The following is a 26277-nucleotide window of genomic DNA, read 5'->3' on the forward strand; positions in this document are numbered from 1 at the left end:
TGTTTGTGTATTTGTAACAAACAATGTGAAGAAGATTTGTTATTATGTGTAACGCAAGTATGTAATAAATAGAACTTATTGAATTTATATACTTAATACGTTGTTTGCAGTTTTATTGAATAAATGTGTTTTTTTCGCAAACTATTGTTTGAATCTCTCAAATATTTGTCTGAACTAACGGTCTACGTTTAAAGAATAAAAAGTGTTAAAAAGATATTGCATTGCATTTTTCCATATGTATGAAGCAATTCTTATTTTTCTCACTTATGATTACGCATTTTTCAGTTATTTATTTATTTATTTATTTTTGAAGTTTCAATGTTGCGATTCATGTTGTATAATGTATTTGAAGGTATTAATGAGAAATGTTTAAATGTTCCATGGCAATTTTTTAATTTAGATGCAATAAATATTTTTAAGGTCTCTCAAGACCACACCTGGATAGTCAACGTTATTAATATTATACTTCAATGATTTAAGGTTAAGGTTATAGTAACACCGTTAGATCACTAAGGTTGGCACCATCTGGCTACAGGACTAAGTTTACCGACACTTAACGATCTACATAATGTAAGCAGGCGCCAAAGCGTTGTTCGCCGACTTAAATAATCGCTTATTGCATTATTTACTTTTGCCAACGTCGGACGCCGTGCTGAATTTGTCGCTTAATTTATCTCTGATCTGAGACGTATCAAAATTCCGGACATTGTAACTAATTTTAAAATTCCTTCCGGAAGTAAATTTCAGGACCCAAAAACCTCGAAATAAGGCATCATTTGTTTACTCATGGGATCATATTTAAGGATCTAGTGCGATCGATCCTCTTTTACACTACGTACAGTTCTCGTAATGGAGATTATGATTGCATGATGGGCGGAAATACTCTGCTTAGGCTTCATTTCATGAATATTAGAGAGATTTTCTACCTTTTCAAACTTTCCTCATAACGTAGCCTGCCTATCAAAATGGGGCTCTGCGACCATCGTCAGAATCCGAAGAAGCTGCTCTTCAACAAACCCTGAATATCTGTCAGGAAAGTCGTTCTTTACATTACATCATGGCACAGCATACATTTTAATATTTCCACGTTGGTCACTACTTGTCAAACACTTGAAATCAATTAGTCTGTCAGACGTTGGTGGTTCAATATATAGTATTTTTTTCTGAACAAAATAATTGACAAAGAGCGGGTAGTACATCAATATTTGCTATCTCTTTGCCTTCGATTGAAGCTATTGCGATGCGACGTGAAATCTTTTACTGTATTTCATTTAGTCACCGCTGAGATCGCTGTAAAGTAACACGATTAATGTTTTTAATGAAGTTACCACATAAATAACAAAACTGTCCTACCGCATCTCTTTGTTCCACACTCGTAACCTTCCCCTACTGCTGTACAATAACAGGGCCAGAGACACTGGCAAGGTGAATGCGTCACTCTTTAAGCTGATTTTCTGACGCAGCGCTACAAGAGGGGCAAGAGGGGAGCAGCCGTCCCGGCTTGGCTAGATATATAAACTTCAAAGAATCGACCAGTCACGCAGTAAAGGCGGCTGCTCTACTTCGGATCATTAGTACACGCATCACAAGACAGCAGAAATATGTAGTATTCTGTGAGTGAATTGCATTTCCTCTTTATTCTTTTGCCAATTAGATTTTCATTTCTGAAGAAATTCACGCCTGCGAGTATTAGTCACGCTGTTGGAGTGGACCCGTTTCTGTTTAAAAGGAAACTCGCGTGGCTTCTCCCACTACTGCAAAGGAGTGGGGAGTAAACGTGTGACGTCACTCGTGACGCTTCTGTTCCGCCGGCGTCAGGAGGTGGTAGGAGAAGGCTGAAATTAAGCCGCGAAAACGAAGTCACCTCAGCAGTCAGTTGCAGACCAGCGACGGAGTAGTAAGGTGGTTTCCGATTTGGGTGCACATAGTTCGTCCGTATTTGTTTTTGTTGCACATCAAGTTTTCGAGTGTTGTAATTTGAAATTACTCTGTGGGAGTTAAAATTTACCGAGAAAGTTGTTTCTGAGAAGCCTTGAGTTGAAAATGCAGTGCCAGAGGAACTGGCAGAGTGCAGCGGCTCATAGCGGTACAAGGGCGAAACAGAACAGTCATCGGAGCAACTCCCGCTAGGCAGCATCACAGCAGTGTCCCGTTCCCGCCATTCGCCGTAGCAGCAGTAGCGCATACTACTTAGTCAGGTGCAGTCTGCCGCAGTGTTTGGTTGAGTGAAGATCTCGTGTTCTAATTTTACATGATGTCGGGCACCGGTAGTGGAATTCCAGATTTTCCAATCGTAGTGTTAACTTTCTTCGTTGGGCTTACAGTATTTGCTGTAGTTTATATATCGAAGTTGCTTAAAGCACCTGCAGCTGAAGATTCAACAAAACGTAAGAATTGCATAGTCACATGTCTGTAAAATAATTTCGGATTGGGATCTGTGTTATGTTTAGTGCTGTAGAACCCACGTTAAAAGTCGCGTTTAATCATTATTTTGTTAAATTAATGCGGTAACGATTTTAAGCACATGTCGCCGAGCACGTGTTCATGTTTGTAATCGCTCAGTACTATGTTTTGCTTCGAATTTGTGTAAGATAGGTATTGTTGTGAATTTTTATTATAATTTTTCTCTTTACAGGTAAAGAAACTGAGGTAACGAAGAAAGAAAAACCAACAGCAAATGTAACACAAAAGCCCAGCAAGAAGAAACACCAGGAAAAGTGGACCAGAGATTCCAAGCAAACTTTTTCTCATCCGTGGCTGTTAACATCACTAAAAGGACATAGTGGAACTGTCTTAGATATGGATTTCAGTAGCAACGGGAAATATCTGGCAACTTGTGCTGAAGGTAAGCTAAACTTTCTGAAAGCAATAAGGTATTCTTAAGAAACTAGGGACATATTGTTGAATTATACTAAATGGAGTAGGCATAGTTATATGGGATGCATTCAAATGCACAGGTCTTGTCTTCGGAAGGAGATATAGGTGACTCGAAAAGGGTTTCATGATATTAAAGATTTTACTACATTTCGATATATCACGGTACGTTACACGAACGGAATGGATATTATGATAAATTTATTATTTTTACTCTCGTGCCGTGTATGTTATGCTTTTGCCGGTTGAAGCTCATGCTGCTACCCACAAAATTCGTGTATGGAAAACTGATTTGTAGTAATAAATAAAGTTTGTAATAAGACTTAATAGACGATATGGGCATTGATTGTAATCTATTCCAAGCTGTCACCAATTATAAATACGCTATTTGAAGTTCATGGAATGCAGCACATATGTATTTAAGTAAACTGTGATATTTTCTGTAGTCCAGTGATACATTTGTAGGTGGGGTGTAAGGCTTCTTCAGGAAAATTGTTGGAAATGACAACTGTAAACTGTAGAATAGAACATACGAACCTTTTAACTGAAATCTGTAGAGTGCATATGATTGTAATGCACAAAATTAAAATTGTGGTCTTCATAGATTTCAGAGTGAAAGTAAATATGTGATGCACTACAGCTGTTAGCTGGAAGTAGTTTGCAAATTTTGTATTGGGGGGGGGGGGGGGGGGGTGAGAAGTGCGCATATAACAACGTAGGCCTACTTCATTTTTGTGGGCGAACATGAACCTTTTGTTGGTGTTGCAAATCATACAGAGATTTGGTGTTGCAAATCATACAGAGATAGATGTTCACATAATTTTATAACTTTGTTTACTGTTATGAATTTGCTAGAAGCAAGTATAATTCATAGTGTAGTTTTGAAGGTATATTTGCATGAGCGATGTAGATTGTAGATATAAAGGTCACAGTCAGTTGAACTGATTGGTGATTGATACCCTCTTTCTATTGCACTAAAGAAGACTCTGAAGAGCTTGATCCTGGTGGAGAGGGCAGTGAGCAAGGCAGTGGCAACAGCAGTGGAAGTGAAGCCAACAAAGAGAACAGCCCTCAGGGCCAAACAGATGGCAACCAGAAAGGTGCTTTGCTAACCCGTCGGCAGAAGAAGAATCGCACACGTCGAAATGATGGGTCTCCTCTGCCTCGAAACAACATTGCAGCTAAGAAGAGCAAAGCAAAAGCCCGGCGCTCTGGTGGTGCCGATAGCAGTGGGAAGCGGAATGGAGCTCCAACACTTCGCCAACATGCGAAGCTGAATTTGTCGGACAGTGACCTTTCAGTGCTTCTTAGACATTACCTCCTCAGCCCTGACCAACTACTTGGGTTGGGTTATCCTGTTGAGAGTGCCTTGTATCCAGGGAGAGCAATAATTTACAAAAATCCGCCATCCAGTTCTAATCCCAATAGCAGCAATGTGTCTTCCTGTATGCAAAGTCCAGACCCCCTCAGGAGTTCATCTCATTTATTTGATGTAAATGCACGTGAGTTTGTGCCTATGAGTGCAAGATTAGGAAAAGAGCCTTGTTGTCTAAAAGAGGACAATGTGCATGTGAAGAATGAGAATCTAAAAAATACTGTTTTAATTACGGATTTTGTGAAAAAAGATCAGCCTGGGATGGACTACAGTGAAATAGGTGCTGAATGGGATGCCAGCCACAGTACAAAAAGTGAAAAAAATTCCCTTAGTACAGGCAGTGATGGTGACAGTGCTGACAGTGGTATCAATAGAAGTGGTGGTGAAGAAGGGAGCAGTAGTGCCTCACAGGAAGCTTCAGATGTTGACGGTGTCATTGAAGAGGATCAGGGAATTGTTCCTGAAATAAAGCAGTCCACTGTGAACAGTGGTGAAAGAAAACACTTATCAAAAGTAGCAAAAGCAGAAAAACTGTGTGTGAGTGAGGAGAAGAAATGTGTTCGTTGTGGTCGTGGTTTTTTTGTAACAGAAGATGGTGAATACTTAACACAAGAGCATTGTCTCTACCACTGGGGCAAGCTGCAAAGAGTTGTAAGTGCACCATCAAAGGCATCATCAATGTCTTTGCGTATGGAATACAGCTGTTGCCACGGAAAGCCTAGCAGCAAAGGATGCACAACAGCAAAACTACATGTGTGGAATGGTGTGGGGGTAGGCATTAATGGACCGTTTGATAGTTATGTTCGGACCCGGCCACGGAGAACACATCCTCCAGATGGAAATTATGGTGTGTATGCTTTGGACTGTGAGATGTGTTACACAACACGTGGCCTTGAATTAACAAAAGTTACTGTTGTTGCACCTGATGGACGTCTTGTGTACGATTGTTTGGTGAGACCAGAGAATTATATAATAGACTACAATACTCGGTTCTCTGGTATCACAGCTCGTGATCTCAATAGGCGTGGAGCAACCAAGTCCCTGAAAGATGTGCAGAATGATCTGATGGGCTTCATAAATGCCGATACCATACTCGTAGGTCATGGGCTTGAAAATGATCTTCGTGCCTTACGCATTATACACAGCACTGTGATAGACACTTCAGTGGTTTTTCCACATTATTATGGATTGCCTTACAGACGATCACTAAAATCTTTAGTAGGTTGTTTACTTAAGAGGGATATACAGCAAGACTCGTCAGGACATGATAGTTTTGAAGATGCAAGGGCTTCCATTGAATTGATGCTGTGGAAGGTCAGAAAAGATTTTAGAGCTGTTTTAGAAAAATAGTGAGTTAATCAGTGCCTCTTTTGTAATGGTTTCTCACAAGGTGACAAATGCCCAGAGTGCATAGAACACTTTGCAACTGCTCAATTTTCATGTTAATGGAAACCTTCTAAGAACTGTACTTAACTTCATGTTACACCAATATTTTGGAGGCTTTCTTTGAGCAATTAGTGAGAATATAATGTACACTGAAATAGATCTGAAAGTGCATTATCTAGTTGACTGTTCGTGAATGCTTGCATTTGAATTTGTTGCTGTGAGATATGCATGCATTCCTTGATTCTAGTCAGATTTTTGTTCCTTTTAATGCAGTTGTGCCATTTTACTTTGGTCAACTGATTTCTATGAATATAGATAAATTCATTCTTTTATTATACTGCCATTCATTTTTGTAGCAGCTGTGAAGTGTAATGTAAATTGCATAGCTAATTGGCAAATATTTTATGTACTGTGAAAAGTCTTTGTCACACTTGTTCTGAAATACTTTTTAAATAGGCTGTGGGTGGGAAACAGTAGTTTCAATTTTTCAGAAAAGTATTTGCAAAATTTGTATAATGTTTTCTTTTATATCAGATTTTCTTGAGAACAGACTGTTGGAAGATGTCACCCCCCCACATTTTTTGTCGAGGCAGTGTTCATTCCTTGTCTGTGATTGATATAGATTTTTGAGCTGTGTTGTGTATGCACTTAAAGACTGTTGTGAGTGAGAAGCACACTTAAGTGTGTAATGTTTTTCAGTTCCATTGTTACGAAGTGACCATTATTTATATTGCGTGATTTGTTGGATTTTGTAGTGAGTGGAACTTTAATTTGTGTGATTCTGTTTTGTAGAATGTTTGTGTTTTTCGTGGCAGCATTTGAGAATCGGTTGTTACAAGAAGTTGCTAGCTCTGAATTGCCACCTCGTTGTTCAATCATTTATTGACAGATGTGTTCGTCTGTAGCAAGTAAGAGGCAGCAACTGTAGCTTGTTAGTACAAAAACTGTTATGCAGAAATTTGAATGGGAAAACAGCAGTCATCTTTTTATTATAAAGTTGTTTTATAGTATGTTGGAAGATCATTCTTTTGAGCTGTGTTTATTCTGTGTCAATCAAATTTAGGTATCACACAGCTGGCAGAAATGACTGTTTAGCTCGTAATAGACTGTATGTGTGAAATAATTTGTGTAGTTTTGTGAGTGATGTGTTAAATTATTTATTTGTAAGTTGTTTTGAAGATCTGCATTTTTTATGTTTTCACCTTATGTTGAACCAAAACAGTATTCTTGAGGTCTTGATGACTGCACATGATACTTTGCTGGTCTTTTGTTTGGAAGGGCCTGTCATTTGAGTTACTTTGTATAGGACGAGAGTATCTTTGATACTCAACAGTTGCTAGGGTTTCCAGTTATGTAATGGGAGAAAGGTTGTTAATTCTTAGATATTGTAAATTTTCATATAAAACTTTTGTAGTTTTATTGGCAGATGTGTATTTTTTCCATTTATTATTCTGTTCTGGTTGGAAAAAAAACTTGTATGTAAAGTCTTTTCACCAATTTTTGTACGATTAATAAAAATTTGCATTTAAAATTAGTGCCAGATTCTTATTGACTTTTGATTCCAGTTATTCCTATAGCTTGTTAAAGATTTCAGTGTATGGAATTTGCTGACGCATCAAAGCTGTGGAATGAACTTGTCAACATAATAACATAACAATATACTTTCAAATGTGCCTCCTTTTTTCCTGTTGATCTCGCAAAGAGCCACCAATTTTGCACATTCATTATTTGCACGTGACGACAGTGGAAAATAAAATGTATGGCCTGCTGCACTGAAAATACAATGTTTGTGTTTGGCCTAAAATTATTTTTATTGGTTGCATAAAAAACATTGCACATGTTTAGCTAAATATCCTGACTGAGGACACCTCATTTTGAGAGTTATTGGGCATTTCTTATAGGGATCAGTGCAGGCATTATTGGTAGAAGATTCTCATTGGACACACTGTTAAAGTGTGCTGTATAATGTCAAAGTTTTGAGAGGATTTTATCAAAATGAGAACTATTCATGTGTAGGTTATAGTGGGAAGAAAGTTATATTTATTGGACTATTCCAATTTGCCGATGGTTGTTTATTTGGAGGAATAACGAGACAAGTTTTGTTCTTTAATCACTGCCTATTCAAAGCACTTTGGTGTCCAGTTATACCCCAAGTAATCATCTATGTTGGGAGTTTCACACATTTTTTTAGGCACTGGTTGGTTGCAGTTACAGGCTACAGCAATACCCGGCTCTCCAGAGGTAGGTACTACAAGAAGTAACTTGGATGTGAAACGACATAGAAAAGGCTACACCTCACGAAGACATAGGTATAAAAAGAACAGAAATGTAGAGGGCACTTTGCAAAGTAGTGTGTCTTCATGAGATTGGTTTTGCAGCACAACTGATTCTTTGAGTGGTGGTTGTTGTACTGAAGGCTTGTAATGCCAGAGAAGGCAAGTGTGGTTTATATTGTCATTTGGTTGTTATGTAGTAAATGCAGAGAAGTTCTAATGCACCACTAACAGTAAAATTGTTCCCCAATTTTTTAGTAACTTTGTTTTTATCAAATTTGTTTCTTCAGCCTGGCACTGCATCAAATTTCAGGTAGACTTCTATTGAAAATGGTGACAGCAACCAACTAGCATTAATTATCCCTCATATTGAAAAAATCATTCTTTTACTCAGTCTGAAGATTTTGTTAACACATTGCTGGGAAGATGTTGGCTGGTTCCCCATGTGGCAATGGTTTTCCATAGTGGTGGAATAATGCAGCATAAACCAATCTTAAGCAAAGTAATTTGCTTCATACCTCCTCCCATTCCAGCGGCTGACACCAAGCTGTCAGAACTGTTTAAACAGCAGTTAAAAATAAATTTACATCTGAAGCTGAATCTCAAGAGTCAGTTCAGAGTTAGTAAGAGATGTATCTGTTAATTTGCCTGGTTTTTATTTTGTGATCCACTTTTTTTTCCCTCCTTTGTTTGAAATTATTAACATCGGAGAACTCAATTTGTCATGAATTAAGTCACACTTGATAGTGCCACATTCTCTACAGGGATGAATTGGATCAAATTCCTAACTGTTACTGCCACATATTTTTTGTTGGTCACGTGCTCATATCTTGCTTTTTCATACAGCATATGTTGTGTGCTTAATAAATTTCCATATAAAAGTACACTAATAAAGTGTGTCATCAGATTTGGTAGAGGTACTTCTAAAGCTTGTTGATAGTGTTGATGTCTCAGTACTGAATATTCCACTGCTCACTATGAATCACCCTTTAATAATATAGGCAGATAGCATTTCTCCAGTGGCAAAGTAAACCATATCTATTTCAGAATTAATGTTGCTGATCAATTAATTTAGTGCAGTGTTCAACGATAATAGCTGCCTGAGCTGAAAAAAAAAAAAGGAACATAGAACGCACAGGTTTGGAAAAAGAAAAGCACAACTGAAATTGTATTAAATTTTGTCAGCAGTAATTTGGGAGCTGAGAATCTTAGACTGATAGGAGGTGCTATAGGTAGAAATATGCATATTGATAGGTTGCTAAAAATCAAATTTTAGTGGTGGAAAAGATAGTGTTGTACATAAAATATGTGATACCATGTGACTGAACACACATTGGTTACATAGGGTTAATGCAAATTATCACACATGTGAGATGAAACTATAAAATAACTGACAAAACGAAGATTTTTCTGAGAAACACAGTTCCCACCAGTACTCTCGTTCCATAGCAATATTTGCTTAAATGTTGTGCTTTCTGGCACCAATTTGCAATCCTCAGATGTATGTCTATTATTAATTTTGCATGACTACACTAAGAAGTAACTTGCAACTGAAGATGGCAGCATTCTTTCAAAATGTTCCGTGCTAAAGTAAACATAACTATAAAATGTGATTGAGGCAGCAGATTGTATTGTTTATAAGATTGTGAAGAGTCACAGACCTCACCCACATCCATATAACATGGATACATTTAAAAGAAAAGACTGGTTACAAATGATACAATTTACTGTGACAATCAGATGTAATAGCAACATTAATTTTAACATGAGTTGTGCATGTGCCAGAGAATGCTGATGGACTGGCCTCTTTAAACAATTTACTCTCGTTGTGGATTATTACAAAATTTATAATAGGAAGAGCTTGATAATACATTGATTATTGCAATTACGTTTCAAATTCAGGTTTGCTGTTAATAACTGTTAAGCGAGTTAAGATCTTACGACAAAACTGTTATATGCTTTAGGACAAGTAAGATAAGCAGGTAACTTAAGACCCAGCAGAACATTATATTGTGTGCTGAGAAATGCTGCAGAATAGTTGTAGATGTGGATGGAAGTAACACAACCTTGGAGAAATAAGAATTGGATGGAACAAAGCAATACCTAAAGGCTATTGATTTTTGTTGTGTGAAAGCTATTGACACGACACCAGAATGGTGAAAGAACATACATTAGGAACCATATTTCAAATATCTCCTGGAATTACTTTTAACAATTATAGCTAGTATAGTGATGTTCTTGTAATGAGGAGCATCTCATAGTTGCTTGTATAGCCAGTTCTCATGATTGTACAACTTAGTGTAAACCATAGTGTATTCGGTGGTAGACCCCAGTTGTAAGCCATTAATCAAAGAACTCAACAACAATTTTTCTCAGTTTCTCAAATGACTTTGCCTTTTTATCTTTATCAGAGTGTACGCCTTTGTTACATACTTGAAACTTCTATTCTTTATTGTAGCCAGTCTTACCCTTGTCGTATAGGAACATACATCCGTGAAGTTGTAACTTGGACTGTTACCTTCATCATATGTTACAGTTCATATATTTTCAAGATGCAAAGTAGACAGTGAGAACCCCACCATATTTGCTGAAAGATTATGTATTTGTCTCATGACTTTTTCTCTACATGTTTCAAATCGTAAAAAAGGAATAAGTCTGCACGTGAATGATTTCTATAATCTTCTTCTTGTGTATAATTCTTTATACGTACTTATATTAATCATTGGCGCTTATGTATTTTCCTGTTCAGATAAGTAAAATAAGGAAAAAAGAACCATTCGGGTATAGTGTATCAATGCACAACATCTTTTTTTTACTTATCTGTGACTCATTTGTCCATTCTGTGTACCGTAATGTCTATATTTCCTTCTCCTCTACTTTTTTCTGTATGCTGTGCATCAGTCTGCTATAGAGGTGTAGTTACCTTTCCCTTATTTTATGTATTTTTGTATCTAGCAATATCCATTATTGTTGTTATTCAGATACTAGTTTTCCCCACATGTGACCTGGCTGCTCTGAAATTTTATTAAAGAGTTGTACAATTCTGGTATCCATATTGTTTTGATACTTAGGTGGTGTTCTTAATGTTAGCTGCTTTTTTCTGTGTTACAGATAGATCAATATTTTTGTGGAGCACTAAAGATTGGAATCAAAGAGAACATAAGTTTGTCCGAATAAATGTTGAATATGACCATGCTACCTTCATAAAATGGAGTCCAGATTCAAAAGCTTTTATCATCCAAAAAGATATGGAAAATGTAATTGAAGTTTACAAAATTGCAAAGAAGGCTGATGGCTGGATAAGTGGTGCTTCCAAAGCAATAGAATTTCCGAAGGTAAGATGGATACTTTTGGCTGTTGTATATAAATCCATTATCATTAAACGAGTTCTTTTATATGTTAATTGAAAACCAAGCAAAAAATAAATTTATAGTAGTGCACTCCAGAATAACTACATCACTGCAATAATGTTATATAAATATGAAAGTAAGTTGAGATAGTGTAAGAGCAGACCATTTAACTTCTTTCGTTGATCAGTTTGTTTAATTACAATATGAATTAGGACTGCTTACTAAGATTTGGTCCAATATATCAGCTATTGACTGGAAGACTCATTTGGTTAGAATATGCATTAAGGACTGTGATTCATTTGATACTGAGCTAAGGTCTCGTCTGAAAATTATGCCGACCAGTTACAAGGACAAAATCTCATGGCGACAAGCAGAGGCAAACTTTTAGATTCTTTGAATACAGACTAGGGAATCAGTAACATGAAGTTGTCATAGCATCATTGAGCATCAAATGATATTGGCATAAAATTGACATAAATATTTGTGATGATGAAGTGAAGGAATTCTAGTAGCTTGCATGACAGATGATGCAAGGTGGATGTAAGCAACAGACTGTTTTATGAAATTGTCTCACTGTGGAAGGTTAATCCTTTCAATCACCAAACAAATGCCAAAATTTGATAATTAATCCTAAAACAGAAAATAAACTGAAATAGGTGGTGATGAAGTAGGAAAACAGATGCCGGGCGTCTAATTTACCCTCATTCTAATCAGTCTGGTAACCTTAAGAGTCATAAAGACAAACCATGGAAGAGTTTTGTTTAATACCTATGAGAACATCACACAGATGATCATCTAACTCCTATTGCAGACAGTACAACATAAGTGTTGCATATCACGTGCAGTAAACTGTAACTGGAAGAGGGGACATTTCTGTAAAGTGATTTGATGAGACTTCCAATTTCACTCTCACTCACTCATTTATGTATCTGTTACTTCAGTATATGTGTGACATGTGAAAGTAGGAACTGAATTGACAAACAGTTGCAGAGGCTAGAATTTAATACTTCAGTTGTTGTATTATTTTCTGCAACTCCACTGTCATTATAAAAACTGGCACATAAGAATTTACTTTTGAATTCATGGAATGGTTTTCACATTGTTTTCCTTATGCTCATATCAGCCCTGTTCACCTTTTGTTTGTCAACAAGGATTCACTTTTATTAGAGAGTACTTTCTGATTTTGTAGTAACTTTGATAACTTATTAATATTCTCGAATCCTGGTGGGATCGTCCCATTCCTCACTTTCTACCACAGCTCAAACTTATCATATGGTCAATAAAGAAACTAAGTTTATGCCAGAGAACTTCTACGTTTTGCATCCCAGGACTGAATGTTTTCTTCTGACTCCTCAAGTAGTTTCTAATCGTTATTTTGTTGCACTTTTTAATCACAAATATTTTTCTACCATTTGTAACTTATCATCAACAGTGATCAATAGCCGTTATAGCGTATATGTGTGGGTGCATGCTAATTTGTAGTATGAAGTGATTTGTTGGACATGCAAGAAGTGCTGTTGGTTCATGAAATCGTCTTCACTTCTTTTCTCACATACAGACATTGCATATTGTGTATTATCCTGATTTGTTTTATGTGATTCCTATAAATTACAAACTAAGTCCTCAAGTCACTCGAAGAAATCCAATAAGGTTGTTGCTTTTATTTTGAACTAATGTTATTCATTGACAGAAGGCAATTCCTGCTATGTGGAAAAATAACTTCTATACATGTTAGAATATTTTCTGAAAAATATTTATTGTTCCAGCTACATGAAGAAGCTGTTATTGGCCTGGGAATTGCTTGCAGTGGAAAGTACATTATGTCATGTTCTAACAAAACTGATCTGTTGATTTGGGACCTTAAGGGACAACAACTAGCCAAGGTTGATACATACCTTATGAATACCCATTGTGCAAGAATTTCACCTTGCGGAAGATTTGTGGTTGCTTCAGGTTGGTACAATATTGTAGAAATCTCTGCAAGTTTGTTTATTCATGCTTCAATAGAAAGTCTTGCAAGATTCACTACACAGTGCATGGCAATAACAATTTAAGAAGTAGCTGTCCCTGTAGAGTGTATGCAAAGAACTATGGTTCATTCATAAGTAGTGATTTTGTGAAATATAAGTAGAGTGGCAGTTAAATTTAAATCCAATATATTCTAGGCAAACCTTAATGTAGGTTTTGTTGCTATATTGTTATGTTTATTTAGATTATTTTGCCAGTAGCTTGTCAATGTTGAAGGCTTATGAATGCAAGGTCTTCACCTCCCAATATCTCCTGTCCCATAACCTTGTATACTGTATATTTATTTGCATTATAAATAAATTCCTGTTATCATTTGCCAGTACTACATTGTCTCTTGCCTCATCATCTCCAAGTGAATATGCAGCACAAAATTAAGAAAGAAGAGGACTATACTCCAAAGTAAAAAGTGAATCCAACAGCAGCTTCATCCCAATACAAAAGACAGCCACTTGAAAATGACAACAAGGCTGTACTTTACTGCAATGTTGTGGTGGATACAAAACAAATTGACATTTTAATCCAACCAATGACAGCCCTTATGGCACTGTGTTGCGATTCAGGAAGTATGTAGCACACCAGTAAATTCAGTAATACCATAATCTTTTCTTGTCATTCAAACGCCACCAGCTGACACTAAATAACTTATTTTTCCTGAAGATTTATATTAAAATTCTGCCGCTTAAAATCTTACAGATTTTTCCAAATACAAAACTGTGGTTTGAAGTTCAAAGTACACTACGCAGTAGAAGAGAGGAAATGTGATGGGGGAACTGCGTTACTGGATAAGTAAGCTGCATAAGGGAAATACTAATCCCATACTACACAGTTGATTTCTGTTAGTTGACTGTGCAGACCTTCTGCCACTCCCTAATATATTCCATTTTTTAGCATGATATAGAAGTGAACGGTGAATATAAAGCTCAGAATATTGTTGCTTAGATATTTTTATTTGTACAATAATTTCTTGTATTTCCACGGAAAATTTAAAGTCTTTGTAATATGCATTTGTCGCTTTTTTTGTACCACTTGAGCTACAAAAGTAATATACTCTGTCAAAATATTTGTATGTCTTTCTTTGGTTACACCTTACCCCAGTTAAAATGCATGTTTGTTTATCTGGACACAGTAAATTCTTGTTGCAAAATTATTAGCTTATAACAACACATTGTTTTCTTCTGTGTCCTCCATTTGTAGGATTTGCACCAGATGTGAAAGTATGGGAAGTTCGCTTTAGCAAGACAGGAGAATTCAGCCAGGTCAGTCGAGCATTTGAACTTCAAGGGCACTCTTCTGGAGTGTATGACTTTGGATTTAGTGCAGATTCATCTCGTATGGCAACTGTTTCAAAAGATGGCACTTGGAAGCTCTACGACACCAACAGTGAGTATTAAGAGCTGGTATCTGCAAAAAGGTTTGTCACTTGCTAAATAATGTTCCTTACAGAAAAACTTTTATTTTCAGTTGGAACTTAAATGTTTCAGATTTGCTCCCTAACATACTTCTTCACTACTATCCTGAACAATTTACATTTCATACTATAAATGACATATAGACAAAGTTAAATTTGCACATCATAATTGAAAGGACAGATGAAGTTGACATAAATAAAAAAAATAGTTTACATATTTTATGTAACTTTATGTGTACACAATATATAAATGGAAGTGCTAAGTTCTGTCAGATAAATGCATTTTATAGATGTTCTAGTAATGGAATTTTTTAAAGGCACGAACTTCTATGTGAACAGCATGACAACTGAATACTGATTTAGTTATATTTATGTTAGGAATTTTGAGGAGTACTCATAAAGCTCCCCCTCAGCGATACAGATGGCCGTACCGTAGGTGCAACCACAACGGAGGGGTATCTGTTGAGAGGCCAGACAAACGTGTGGTTCCTGAAGAGGGGCAGCAGCCTTTTCAGTAGTTGCAGGGGCAACAGTCTGGATGATTGACTGGTCTGGCCTTGCAACATTAACCAAAACGGCCTTGCTGTGCTGGTACTGCGAACGGCTGAAAGCAAGGGGAAACTACAGCCGTAACTTTCCCGAGGACATGCAGCTTTACTGTATGGTTAAATGATGATGTAGGTTGCAGTAGGTACTGGGAGATGAAGTAGCCTGCACAGGATAGAGTAGCATGGAGAGCTGCATCAAACCAGTCTCAGGACTGAAGACAACAACAACAAAATTCATAAAGCTATGAACAAAGAACTGTAGAAGTGGAAGAAGAAGAGAAAGGTCTCAAAAAACTGCAATAGCAAATAATATTTTAATTCCGTAACAGTTGTCAGACAGGAGAATTATAGGGTGCTAGTCTGAAAGGTGTAGGAGGGCATAGACTAATAACTGGATGCTTTTGCCAGTTTGCAGATTCACACACATTAACTTTTTAGCCATTCAGAGACAGCGTAAATTCAGTAGTACATAAATACCTTGATTGCGAGACTAAGATAAGAGAGATTAGTAATTAATTGTTTCAAAGGAAGATTAAATCAAGAAAAACAATATTGGCTGGTTATAATTAAAGTGCAGCTACTCAAGAAGGTCCAGTGAGGTCTATAGTTATTGTATGGCAACAAAACTTGGTAGATATGTTAATGTGGAACCAGTGTATGCTGGAGAACAGTGTTCCAGTTTCTGTCATCAGGTGCAAATGTGGCACTGTACACTGCTTATATGACAGGACTGACAAGCAATAACGCGAGTGAACAGTATGCGTATGGAGAAGAGAGGGCATGCACTGTTAGTAAAACTGTTTTATGTGAATGGCAGCAGTAACAGTGCTGCATGGAGAGTATATTGCTGACTGATGGGTCAGAGTAGAGGCCCAATGTCTTTAAATGGTGTAAAGAAGATGAGAATGAAATTGGACAACACGGGTGAGCTTGGTGTTGTACCTGGAAGCGGAAGGCTTCCTTCCCAGTGGAAGTTATTGTTGATACTTCTGTTGCTGTAACTCACCATGGATAATATGCTCTGGGTGGTTCTAGTGCTCATGCTGTGTTCAAGAATCGTCCATCCCGTGGTCAACAGGAAAGTTTTGCTGTCCATTTTTACATTGCTAGCCTTAGACGATGCAAACAGTGCAGCAACTGAAACCTCATGATCTATAGCAGCATTCTGAATTTGCCCTTCGGCTTCTGGCTTGGGAAGAAGTTGATGACATGTGGCTGTGAAATATTCTGTGGAGTGACAAGGCACGTTTTGCACTACAGGGTGCAGTGAATACACTAAACTGCCAAATTTTGGGTACTGTTAAATGACATGTTATGCACAAAGAGCCATTACACTCACCATATGTGACTCTGTGGTGTGGATTCACAAGTGCCTTAATTCTTCGTACATTCCTTGAAGGGAATAAACCCAGAAGGCCTGTCAGGTGACATCTGCACATTACCGAGACCACCTTGTACAGCATGTTATTCCTGCTTTGAAAGAGCAGAACTTTTTGAAAACCACTGTTTTCATGGAAGATGTGGCAGCACCTCATATCACTCACACAGTAAAAGATCTGCCTAATGCACCTTTACACGAACATGTTATCCTCAGAGGTTTTTCAGATGCATGGTCTGCGAGATCAGCTGGTCTTAATCCATGGGACATTTGGCTCTGCTGATACCTAAATGAACTCTTTTACCAGGGGCATACTCAGTCTCTACCTGATCTAAAGGCCAGTATACAGGAGCATGTTGCTTAGATTCCTGCAGAACAGCTGTGAGCAACTGTTGATCATGTCATTTCATGGATGCTGCATGTCTTTGATGTCTCCGGTGTCAACATTATGCCTTTCTTACTTGTTTGATCTTTTCTGCTCACATCCCATACCTAGTCCATTACACATCGAAATGTGTTTGTGTGTCATTCTTGCATTCACAGCACTGGATTGATACTTGCTGGCTAAAATTGGAGCTAATTTTATCCACTGTAAATCAGTTCCACATTAATGCATTATCATACCTACCAAGTTTCACTGCTACACAAGGACTACAGCCCATGCTAGACCCCCATGAGCAGTTTCACTTTAATTGTAACCATCCGGTACATTTTGACAGAATTTCTATCCAATTTTTACCTTCAGGAAGGAAAATATGTAGCACTACCAAGAGACACACAAGAAAGTAAAGATGGCACATATCCTAGTTTTCAGGATTAATAGCTTCTTCCTTGGGGAGAAGAAAAGAGTGTGCTGAAGGTTAAACAGGAAGGCATGTAACTCAGATCACAGGATGAGGGAGATCCACCTGTAGTAAAGATGAAGGAAGATAAAAATGAAAGGGGAGGTGTCAAAGAGGAGTCACAGCTGGTACATTGGTGAAAGAGTGGATATAGACGCACGGCTGCAAGCAAGGGGAAACTGCAGGCGTAATTTTTCCTGAGGGCATGCAGGTTTACTGTATGGTTAAATGATGATGGCATCCCCATGGGTAAAATAGCCCCCCATTCGGATCTCTGGGTGGGGACTACTCAGGACGACATCATTGTCAGGAGAAAGAAAACTGGCATTCTACGGATCAAAGTGTGGAATGTCAGATCCCTTAATCGGGCAGGTAGGGTAGAAAAATTAAAAAGGGAAATGGATAGGTTAAAGTTAGATATAGTGGGAATTAGTGAAGTTCGGTGGCAGGAGGAACAAGACTTCTGGTCAGGTGAATGCAAGGTTGTAAATACAAAATCAAGTAGGGGTAATGCAGGAGTAGGTAAAATAATGAATAAAAAAATAGGAGTGTGGGTAAGCCACTACAAACAGCATAGTGAACGCATTATTGTGGCCAAGATAGATAGAAAGCCCACACCTACTACGGTAGTACAAGTTTATATGCCAACTAGCTCAGCAGATGATGAAGAGATTGATGAAATGAATGATGAGATAAAAGAAATTATTCAGGTAGTGAAGGGAGACGAAAATTTAATAGTCACGGGTGACTAGAATTCGATAGTAGGAAAAGGTTCAGATGGCTCTGAGCACTATGGGACTTAACTACTGAGGTCATCAGTCCCCTAGAACTTAGAACTACTTAAACCTAAGTAACCTAAGGACATCACACACATCCATGCCCAAGGCAGGATTTGAACATGCAACCGTAGCGGTCGTGCGGTTCCAGACTGTAGCGCCTAGAGCCGCACGGCCACTTGAGCCGGCGTAGGTAAAGGAAGAGAAGGAAATGTAGTAGGTGAATATGGGATGGGGCTAAGAAATGAAAGAGGGAGCCTCCTGGTAAAATTTTGCACAGAGCATAACTTTAATCATAGCTAACACTTGGTTCAACAATCATGGAAGAAAGTTGTATACATGGAAGAGGCCTGTAGATACTGAAAGGTTTCAGATAGATTGTATAATGGTAAGACAGAGATTTAGGAACAAGGTTTTAAATTGTAAGACGTTTCCTGGGGGCAGATGTGGATTCTGACCACAATCTATTGGTTATGAACTATAGAGTAAAACTGAAGAAACTGCAAGGTGATGGGATCTGGATAAACTGACAGAACCAGAGGTTGCAGAGAGTTTCAGGGAGAGGATAAGGGAGCAACTGACAGGAATGGGGGAAAGAAATACAGTAGAAGAAGAATGGGTAGCTTTGAGGGATGTAAAGTGAAGGCAGCAGAGGATCAAGTAGGTAAAAAGATGAGGGCTAGTAGAAATCCTTGAGTTACAGAAGGAATATTGAATTTAATTGATGAGAGAAGAAAACATAAAAATGGAGTAAATGAAGCCGACAAAAAGGAATACAAACTTCTCAAAAATGAGATTGACAGGAATGCAAAATGGCTAAGCAGCGATGGCTAGAGGAGAAATGTAAGGATGTAGAGGCTTATCTCACTAGGGGTAAGATAGATACTGCCTACAGGAAAATTAAAGAGACCTTTGGAGAAAAGGAGAACCACTTGCATGAATATCAAGAGCTTTGATGGAAACCCAGTTCTAAGCAAAGAAGGGAAAGCAGAAAGATGGAAGGAGTATATAGAGGGTCTATACAAGGGTGATGTACTTGAGGACAATATTATGGAAAGGGAAGAGGATGAAGATGAAATGGGAGATATGATACTGCGTGAAGAGTTTGACAGAGCACTGAAAGACCTGAGTCGAAACAAGGCCCCCGGAGTAGAACACATTCCACTAGAACTACTGACAACCTTGGGAGAGCCAGTCGTGACAAAATTCTACCGTCTGGTGAGCAAGATGTATGAGACAGGCAAAATACCCTCAGACTTCAAAAAGAATATATTAATTCCATTCCCAAAGAAAGCAGGTGTTGACAGATGTGAAAATTACCGAACTATCAGTTTAATAAGTCACAGCTGGAAAATACTAGTGCGAATTCTTTACAGACAAATGGAAAAACTAGTAGAAGCTGACATCGGGGAAAATCAGTTTGGATTCCATAGAAATGTTGGAACACATGAGGCAATACTGACCCTACGACTTATCTTAGAAGCTAGATTAAGGAAGGGCAAACCTACGTTTCTAGCATTTGTAGACTTAGAGAAAGCTTTTGACAATGTTGACTGGAATACTCTCAAATTCTGAAGGTGGCAGGGGTAAAATTCAGGGAGCGAAAGGCTATTTACAATTTGTACAGACACCAGATGGCAGTTATAAGAGTTGAGGGGCATGAAAGGAAAGCAGTGGTTGGGAAGGGAATGAGACAGGGTTGTAACCTATCACCAATGTTATTCAATCTGTATATTGAGCAACCAGTAAAGGAAACAAAAGAAAAATTTGGAGCAGGAATTAAAATCCGTGGAGAAGAAATAAAAACTTTGAGGTTCACCGATAACATTGTAATTCTATCAGAGACAGCAAAGGACCTGGAAGAGTAATGCAATGGAATGGAATGGAATGGAATGGACAGTATCTTGAAAGGAGCATATAAGATGAACATGAACTAAAGCAAAATGAGGGTAATGGAATGTAGTCGAATTAAGTCGGGTGATGCTGAGGGTATTAGATTAGGAAATGAGACACTTAAAGTAGTAAATGAGCTTTGCTGTTTGGGGAGCAAAATAACTGATGATGCTCGAAGTAGAGAGGATATAAAATGTAGACTGGCAATGGCAAGGAAAGCTTTTCTGAAGAAGAGAAATTTGTTAACATCGAGTATAGATTTAAGTGTCAGGAAGTCATTCCTGAAAGTATTTTTATGGAGTGTGGACATGTATAAAAGTGAAACTTGGACGAAAAATAGTTTAGACAAGAAGAGAATAGAAGCTTTTGAAATGTTGTGCTACGGAAGAATGCTGAAGATTAGATGGGTAGATCTTATAACTAACGAGGAAGTATTGAATAGAACTAGAGTTAAGAGAAATTTGTGGCACACTTTGACTAGAAGAAGGGATCGGATGGTAGGACATGTTCTGAGGCATCAAGTGATCACCAATTTAGTATTGGAGGGCAGTGTGGAGGGTAAAAATCGTAGAGGGAGACCAAGAGATGAATACACTAAACAGATTCAGAAGGATGTAGGTTGCAGTAGGTACTGGAAGATAAAGGAACTTGCACAGGACAGAGGAGCATGGAGAGCTGCATCAAACCAGTTTATGGTCTGAAGACCACCACCACAACAACAACAACAACAACATAGACGCACAAAGACAGCCACTTTGCTTTGCTCCATGCACAAACAGAAAACTGCAGGAAGTGGCTAAAGCTAGCACAAAGTATCCTCTACCAAGCAATGTGCAGATTTTATATATTGATTGTGTGAGTTAAAAGTGTGGTGAGTATCTCGAATATCAGAAGGTGGATCATTGTAATCTGTCTAATCCAAACATAAAATGTAACACCCTAACATCCATTTTCAGGATCTCATCTTTCTTTGTAAAAGGCTATGAATTATGAGGAAAGAAGGGGGAAAAAAAGGAAAACGTGACAAAAGTATATAGAGAATGAATAGATGTACAGGTACAAGGAGAAGGTAAATTAAATCTTTTGATGAGAGGGATGAATGGAAATAAATTTGTAATTGTAAAGACATGGAAGTTGTAAAGAAATACAGTGAATAAATTTTAAGCAAATTAAAAAAAAATTTAAAAAATGACAAGAAAGAGGAGAAAACATGTAAAATAGCAGCTTGTGATAGGTGAAGAAAAGAGTATAAAATGTTAAAGTTTGATAATTGTTTAAAACAAAAGGAGAAAAATATAGCAATAGAGAGAACAACACACTAAGGTAGCAAGAAAAGAAGGGAGGCATGATAAATAATAAGTGTTCGTTTGGGCTATATTCAAGTTGTGAGCATTGGGTACAACTCAGGACCTACTGTACTGGGCAAGATTTTTTTCATTGAAGCTTTTTCTTAATCATTTTTATGTAGTATTTTAATTGAGCAAGAAGAAATAAATTTATACTTGAAGCAGTGCTAGTTGCAACCCAAGTTCTTTTTTAACTATGAGGCAGTTTTCATATAAGAATAGTGTGAAAATTAGACGACTGAGATAGTTCTGACAGTGAAATGAGAAATGTGAAAAATATAGTGAAAGCAGAACAGTACTACAAATCTTCTGCAGCAAGTGATGATCTGTCAATGAAAAGGACAGCTAGACTGTGATGAGTCATACTTTACAAAACCATAATCAATATTGATATTTTACTTTATTTTGTATGTTGGTTGTATAACTCCTATTTGTGGCTCATAAAAGATTTGCACAAAACTCTGTTGTTGTTTGTAAGCACATTCATTCTGTAACACACAACGGATAAGTAGCTTAAAACAATCCCAATTTCATATGGCCCGATATGGGGGCTTGCAAACAGTCATTCTTTCTGCACAATATTCACTAGTCAAGTAGGAAAGGGGGAAACAGGAGTGGTAAGAGAAGTTCCTTCTGTGACGCACAATGAGGTGACTTGCAAAATAGAGGTAGGCCTATATGGAATAATCTTACATTCACTCAGAACAAGAATTTGAAGAATAGGCAAGGATGGTAAGAAAGTTAATGGAGACCCATTCGTGAACAGTTAATGTGTCAATCATAATGTTTCTGGCCTGTAACCCAGACTTTAAATATGTTGAATAATTTCAGAAAAATCCATAAAATGCGTGCGAATGATTGTAATGGTCCAATAAAATCTGCAACTTAATGTAATATAAGGAAGTCTGGCTAAGTGAGGTTGAGCCATGATACGTTAAAATGCCATGTAAACTGTAAGATATTCATTGAGTCAGACCTTGTAGGGTGAAACTTTGAAGGCCACTGCGGTTTGAGAAGTAAACTGTAGTGTTTATACTTTTATTAAATATGTGTAGATACGTATAAGTCTGAGTGTCAATATTTTGCACTTCTCTTACATTACACTATTTCTGAGTGTTATTCATGCATAACTTTGCATTGGAGATCCACTTCATAGGGCAACATATTCTAAACAGTAAATTAAGTATATAGATGTAATTTCAGGGGTGCATGTATCTGTTTGAGGCTACATAAAAATTGTCTATTGGAAGAAAATAAGATTAGTAAATGATGAAAGGTGATACATCTCAACATTTTAGGATTTTGTCTGCAATTGTATTACTTTGTTTTTGTTTTTCAATATTTTTTTATTTTATTTTTCAGTTGAGTACATGAAAGGAGAAGACCCTCACTTGTTAATGACAGGCAATTATAAACATGAAAATGTCCCTGCTCGTTTGGCCTTGTCACCAAATGGCGATGTAATTGCTATTGCCAGCAACAACAAGCTAATGTTCTATTCTGCTCTATCAGGAAAATGCGACAAAATAATAGAGAACATTTATACAGGTACAGAAGTTTATGATTTAACTGGGAATGCCATTAATTTATTTTTTATATTGTACTTTTCGGTAGCTCTTAGTTTCTGTGTAGGCCTACTTCATTATAATCATAATTAATTTCAAGCAAGCTGTTGGACTAATAAAATGCTGCAGGAGAATTGCAACAGTAGGCATAAATTCCAGAATGCTAATAAAGAGTTCCAGGGAAGCAGTATGTTAGAGAGGGAATAAGTAGTAAATTACTGTACTATCTGGTGATAAAGTGGCAAGGGCTAGTAAGAGAAAGTCTGAAGATTACCAGAAAAAGAAAATTAATTAGTTTCATGTCCATGGATCATTTATATGATGTGGAATTGGTCATTTTACATACACATCACAACTTAATTTTCAAATATGGCTGCATGTTGAACATTTATAATTTTTTTAAATCTACAGATGTGAGTTAGTAATTTGTACCCACCACCTCTTACTCATTATAGTAATAGAAATTTTTCTACAGAATAGAATGAATTCTCAAGGAGAAACCTTTTTAGTTTGTTTTCAAAATTTACTTTGCTCTCTGTCAGACATTTTATGTCACTGAGTAAGTTATCAAAAATTTTTGTTGCAATGTTATGCACCCCTTTTTTGCGCTAAAGAGAACCTTAATGTGTAGGAATGGACGTTATTTTTCCTTCTGGTATCGTAATTATGTACACCATTGTTCCTTTTGAACTGCAGTGAGTTATTTACAACAACCTTCATGAAGGAATAAATATATTGTGAAGCAGTAGTCAGAATGCCCAACCCCTTAAACAGATGTCTACAAGATGATTGTGGTGTGTACCACATATTACTCTTACAGCATGTTTTTGAGCTACGAAAACTTTCTTTCTTAAAGTTGTGTTACCACTGATCATAATACCATATGACATTATTGAATGAAAATATGCAAAATATCTCAACTTACTGATTTGTCTTTCCACAAGATTTTCAATGATTCTTAGTTCAAATGTGGCTGAACTAAGATGTTTTAGGAGTCCCAAAATATGCATTTTCCATTTTACATTCTCATCAGTATGAACATCTAAGAATTTTGAAGTTTCCACCCTATTTTTATTCTCTCGCAGCGTGTTATTCTCATCATTGGTTTAGTACCTCTAGATGTGCAGAACTGAATATGTTGTGTTTTTTTTTTTTTTTTAATTGACGGTGAGACCATTCATGGAAAACTACTCAATTATACTTTTGAGAACATTGTACTATATCTTCTGTTACTCTATGATGCTTATATTATTAAAATACTAGTGCCATCTAAGACAGAATACCATTTACATATATGCTGAATAATAGTGGACCTAAGAGTGAGTCTTGGGGAAACCCATGTGTGATTTCTCCCCAGTCATAAAAATTTCCATGGACTGCATTGGTTGAATTACTAAGTACAAATTTCTGTAATTTTTTGGCTAGATATGACATTATCCACTTTTTGACTATATCATCAGTCGCATAAAAAATGCAGTTCTTCATGATGAATATTGTGATTCACAAAAACAACTGCTTTAGATAGGTCATAGGAAACATCAACTGTTGATGTTTTATTGTTTAATGCTTGTAAAATTTGGTGAGTGAACATGTAAATGGCATTCTTGGTAGCATAACTCCTCTAAATTCCAAACTTTGTTTTTGCTGAGGATATTATTGTTGTTTAGGTTTGATTCTGCTCTAGAATACATCACTTTTCAAAAACGTTGGAAAATAAAGTCAGCAGTGAAACAGGTTGGTAGTTATTGACATCTATATGTGTGTGTTTCTTTTTGAGAGGTTTGACGACATATTTCAGACTCTTTGGAAAAATGCCTTGAGTTGGTGATCATCATCATCATCATTTAAGACTGATTATGCCTTTCAGCATTCAGTCTGGAGCATAGTCCCCCTTATAAAATTCCTCCATGATCCCCTATTCGGTGCTAACGTTGAGTTGGTGATGCATTATATATTTCAGATAAGACAGGGCTTATTATATGGGAATAACTCTTTAGTGCTCTATTGTATACACTATTAAAACCAGACAAGCTTTTACATTTTGAGATCTGTATGTAGTTGTTTATTATTTTTATTCACTTTCGCTCCCCTACCTTCTTTGTTTTCCCCTTCTTTCTTTATATTTTGTCAGCATCAGCACCTTGAGACACTTGCTTTTTTTTTTTACTCATTGGTTATCTGTAGCTCATTGTTAGTGTTCTGGAATTTACATCTTGCCCATTAAAGCTCATTGTTACCTCAAGTTCCTGTCTTTGCACCATGTGTTTTCTTATTACTTGGGATTTAGTGTGCATTTTCATTTCATTGATAACTGAAACACCTTCACTGGACTTCTCCCAGTTTTCTGTTTCCAGGCACCACTTACTAAAACGAACTCCAAAACATATAAATCCAATTTCGGTTTGTTAATTTGTGCAATTGTCAGCCCATTTCTAGTTGTTCATGTTTGCAGAGCTAAGAAATAGATTACCATCTTCTGTTTGTTATCCTGTTTATAATAATCTTTACTGCCATATTCTGAATTTATAACTTTACTTAAACAACAGTTATGTAAAGTATTGATTGTTACTCACTGTAAAGATGACACATTGAGCTGCAGACAGGATCAACAAAAGGTCTGTTAAACATGAAGTGTGTGTGAGGTGAGTTTGCTTGTTTGACTGCATGCGTATTTTTCTTTTATGATGAAGGCTTTGACCAAAATCTTAATTTGAAGTCTTTTTGTTGTGCCTATCTGCAACTCAGTGTGTCACATTTACAGTGAGTAGCAAAGTACTCATTGCATAGTTGTTGACAGTCCAACCTGGATTTTCCATTGTTTGATTTTAACTTAATGTTTTCAGGCCCAATAACTGCAGTACTATTTGACTCACTTGGAAAGTATGTACTGACAGCTGGGGAGAGACATGTTAGAGTGTTCCATAACGTAACAGGCTATCGAACATTTATTGCAGCCACTAAAGAAAAATTCCGTCAGTCAGTTTCATCAGCCCAGAAGGAAAGAATGACTAAACAGATTGAGGAAGCAGAAGTCTTCTTGAAGAGTATAGGCGAGAAAGCCTGAACTTGCCTACAGGTGTTAACAGAAGATGTTATAATTTGATTAAAAAAATCCAGATGAAAGCAATATTTTTTGCATTATAATTTTTTACAATGTTTTTTAATACAGACTGTCATTAAAATGGCAGTAATTTTGTACTGAACAACATGACATTAAAAAATTCTGGAGTAATAA

At 37.0% G+C, this 26277-nt stretch overlaps 1 protein-coding gene across 3 annotated transcripts; it reads left to right on the top strand.

Moving 5' to 3' along the window:
• The first annotated feature begins 563 nt into the window (after window positions 1–563).
• LOC126283976 (transducin beta-like protein 2) lies at window positions 564–26277 on the top strand. 3 transcript variants are annotated; one of them, XM_049982460.1, is made up of 7 exons: window positions 829–2387; window positions 2636–2845; window positions 11020–11243; window positions 13025–13211; window positions 14481–14666; window positions 22840–23025; window positions 25886–26277. In XM_049982460.1, the coding sequence occupies exons 1-7, from the start codon at window positions 2252–2254 to the stop codon at window positions 26104–26106; spliced, it is 1350 nt and encodes a 449-aa protein (XP_049838417.1). In that variant the 5' UTR covers window positions 829–2251; the 3' UTR covers window positions 26107–26277. The 3 variants fall into 3 exon arrangements, with proteins under 3 accessions (XP_049838406.1, XP_049838397.1, XP_049838417.1); XM_049982449.1 differs by lacking the exons at window positions 11020–11243; window positions 13025–13211; window positions 14481–14666; window positions 22840–23025; window positions 25886–26277 and adding an exon at window positions 3858–7169 and having other exon boundaries at window positions 564–2387; XM_049982440.1 differs by lacking the exons at window positions 11020–11243; window positions 13025–13211; window positions 14481–14666; window positions 22840–23025; window positions 25886–26277 and adding an exon at window positions 3855–7169 and having other exon boundaries at window positions 582–2387.

Source organism: Schistocerca gregaria, chromosome 1 (genome assembly GCF_023897955.1).
Source record: "Schistocerca gregaria isolate iqSchGreg1 chromosome 1, iqSchGreg1.2, whole genome shotgun sequence".
Lineage (NCBI taxonomy): Eukaryota > Metazoa > Arthropoda > Insecta > Orthoptera > Acrididae > Schistocerca > Schistocerca gregaria.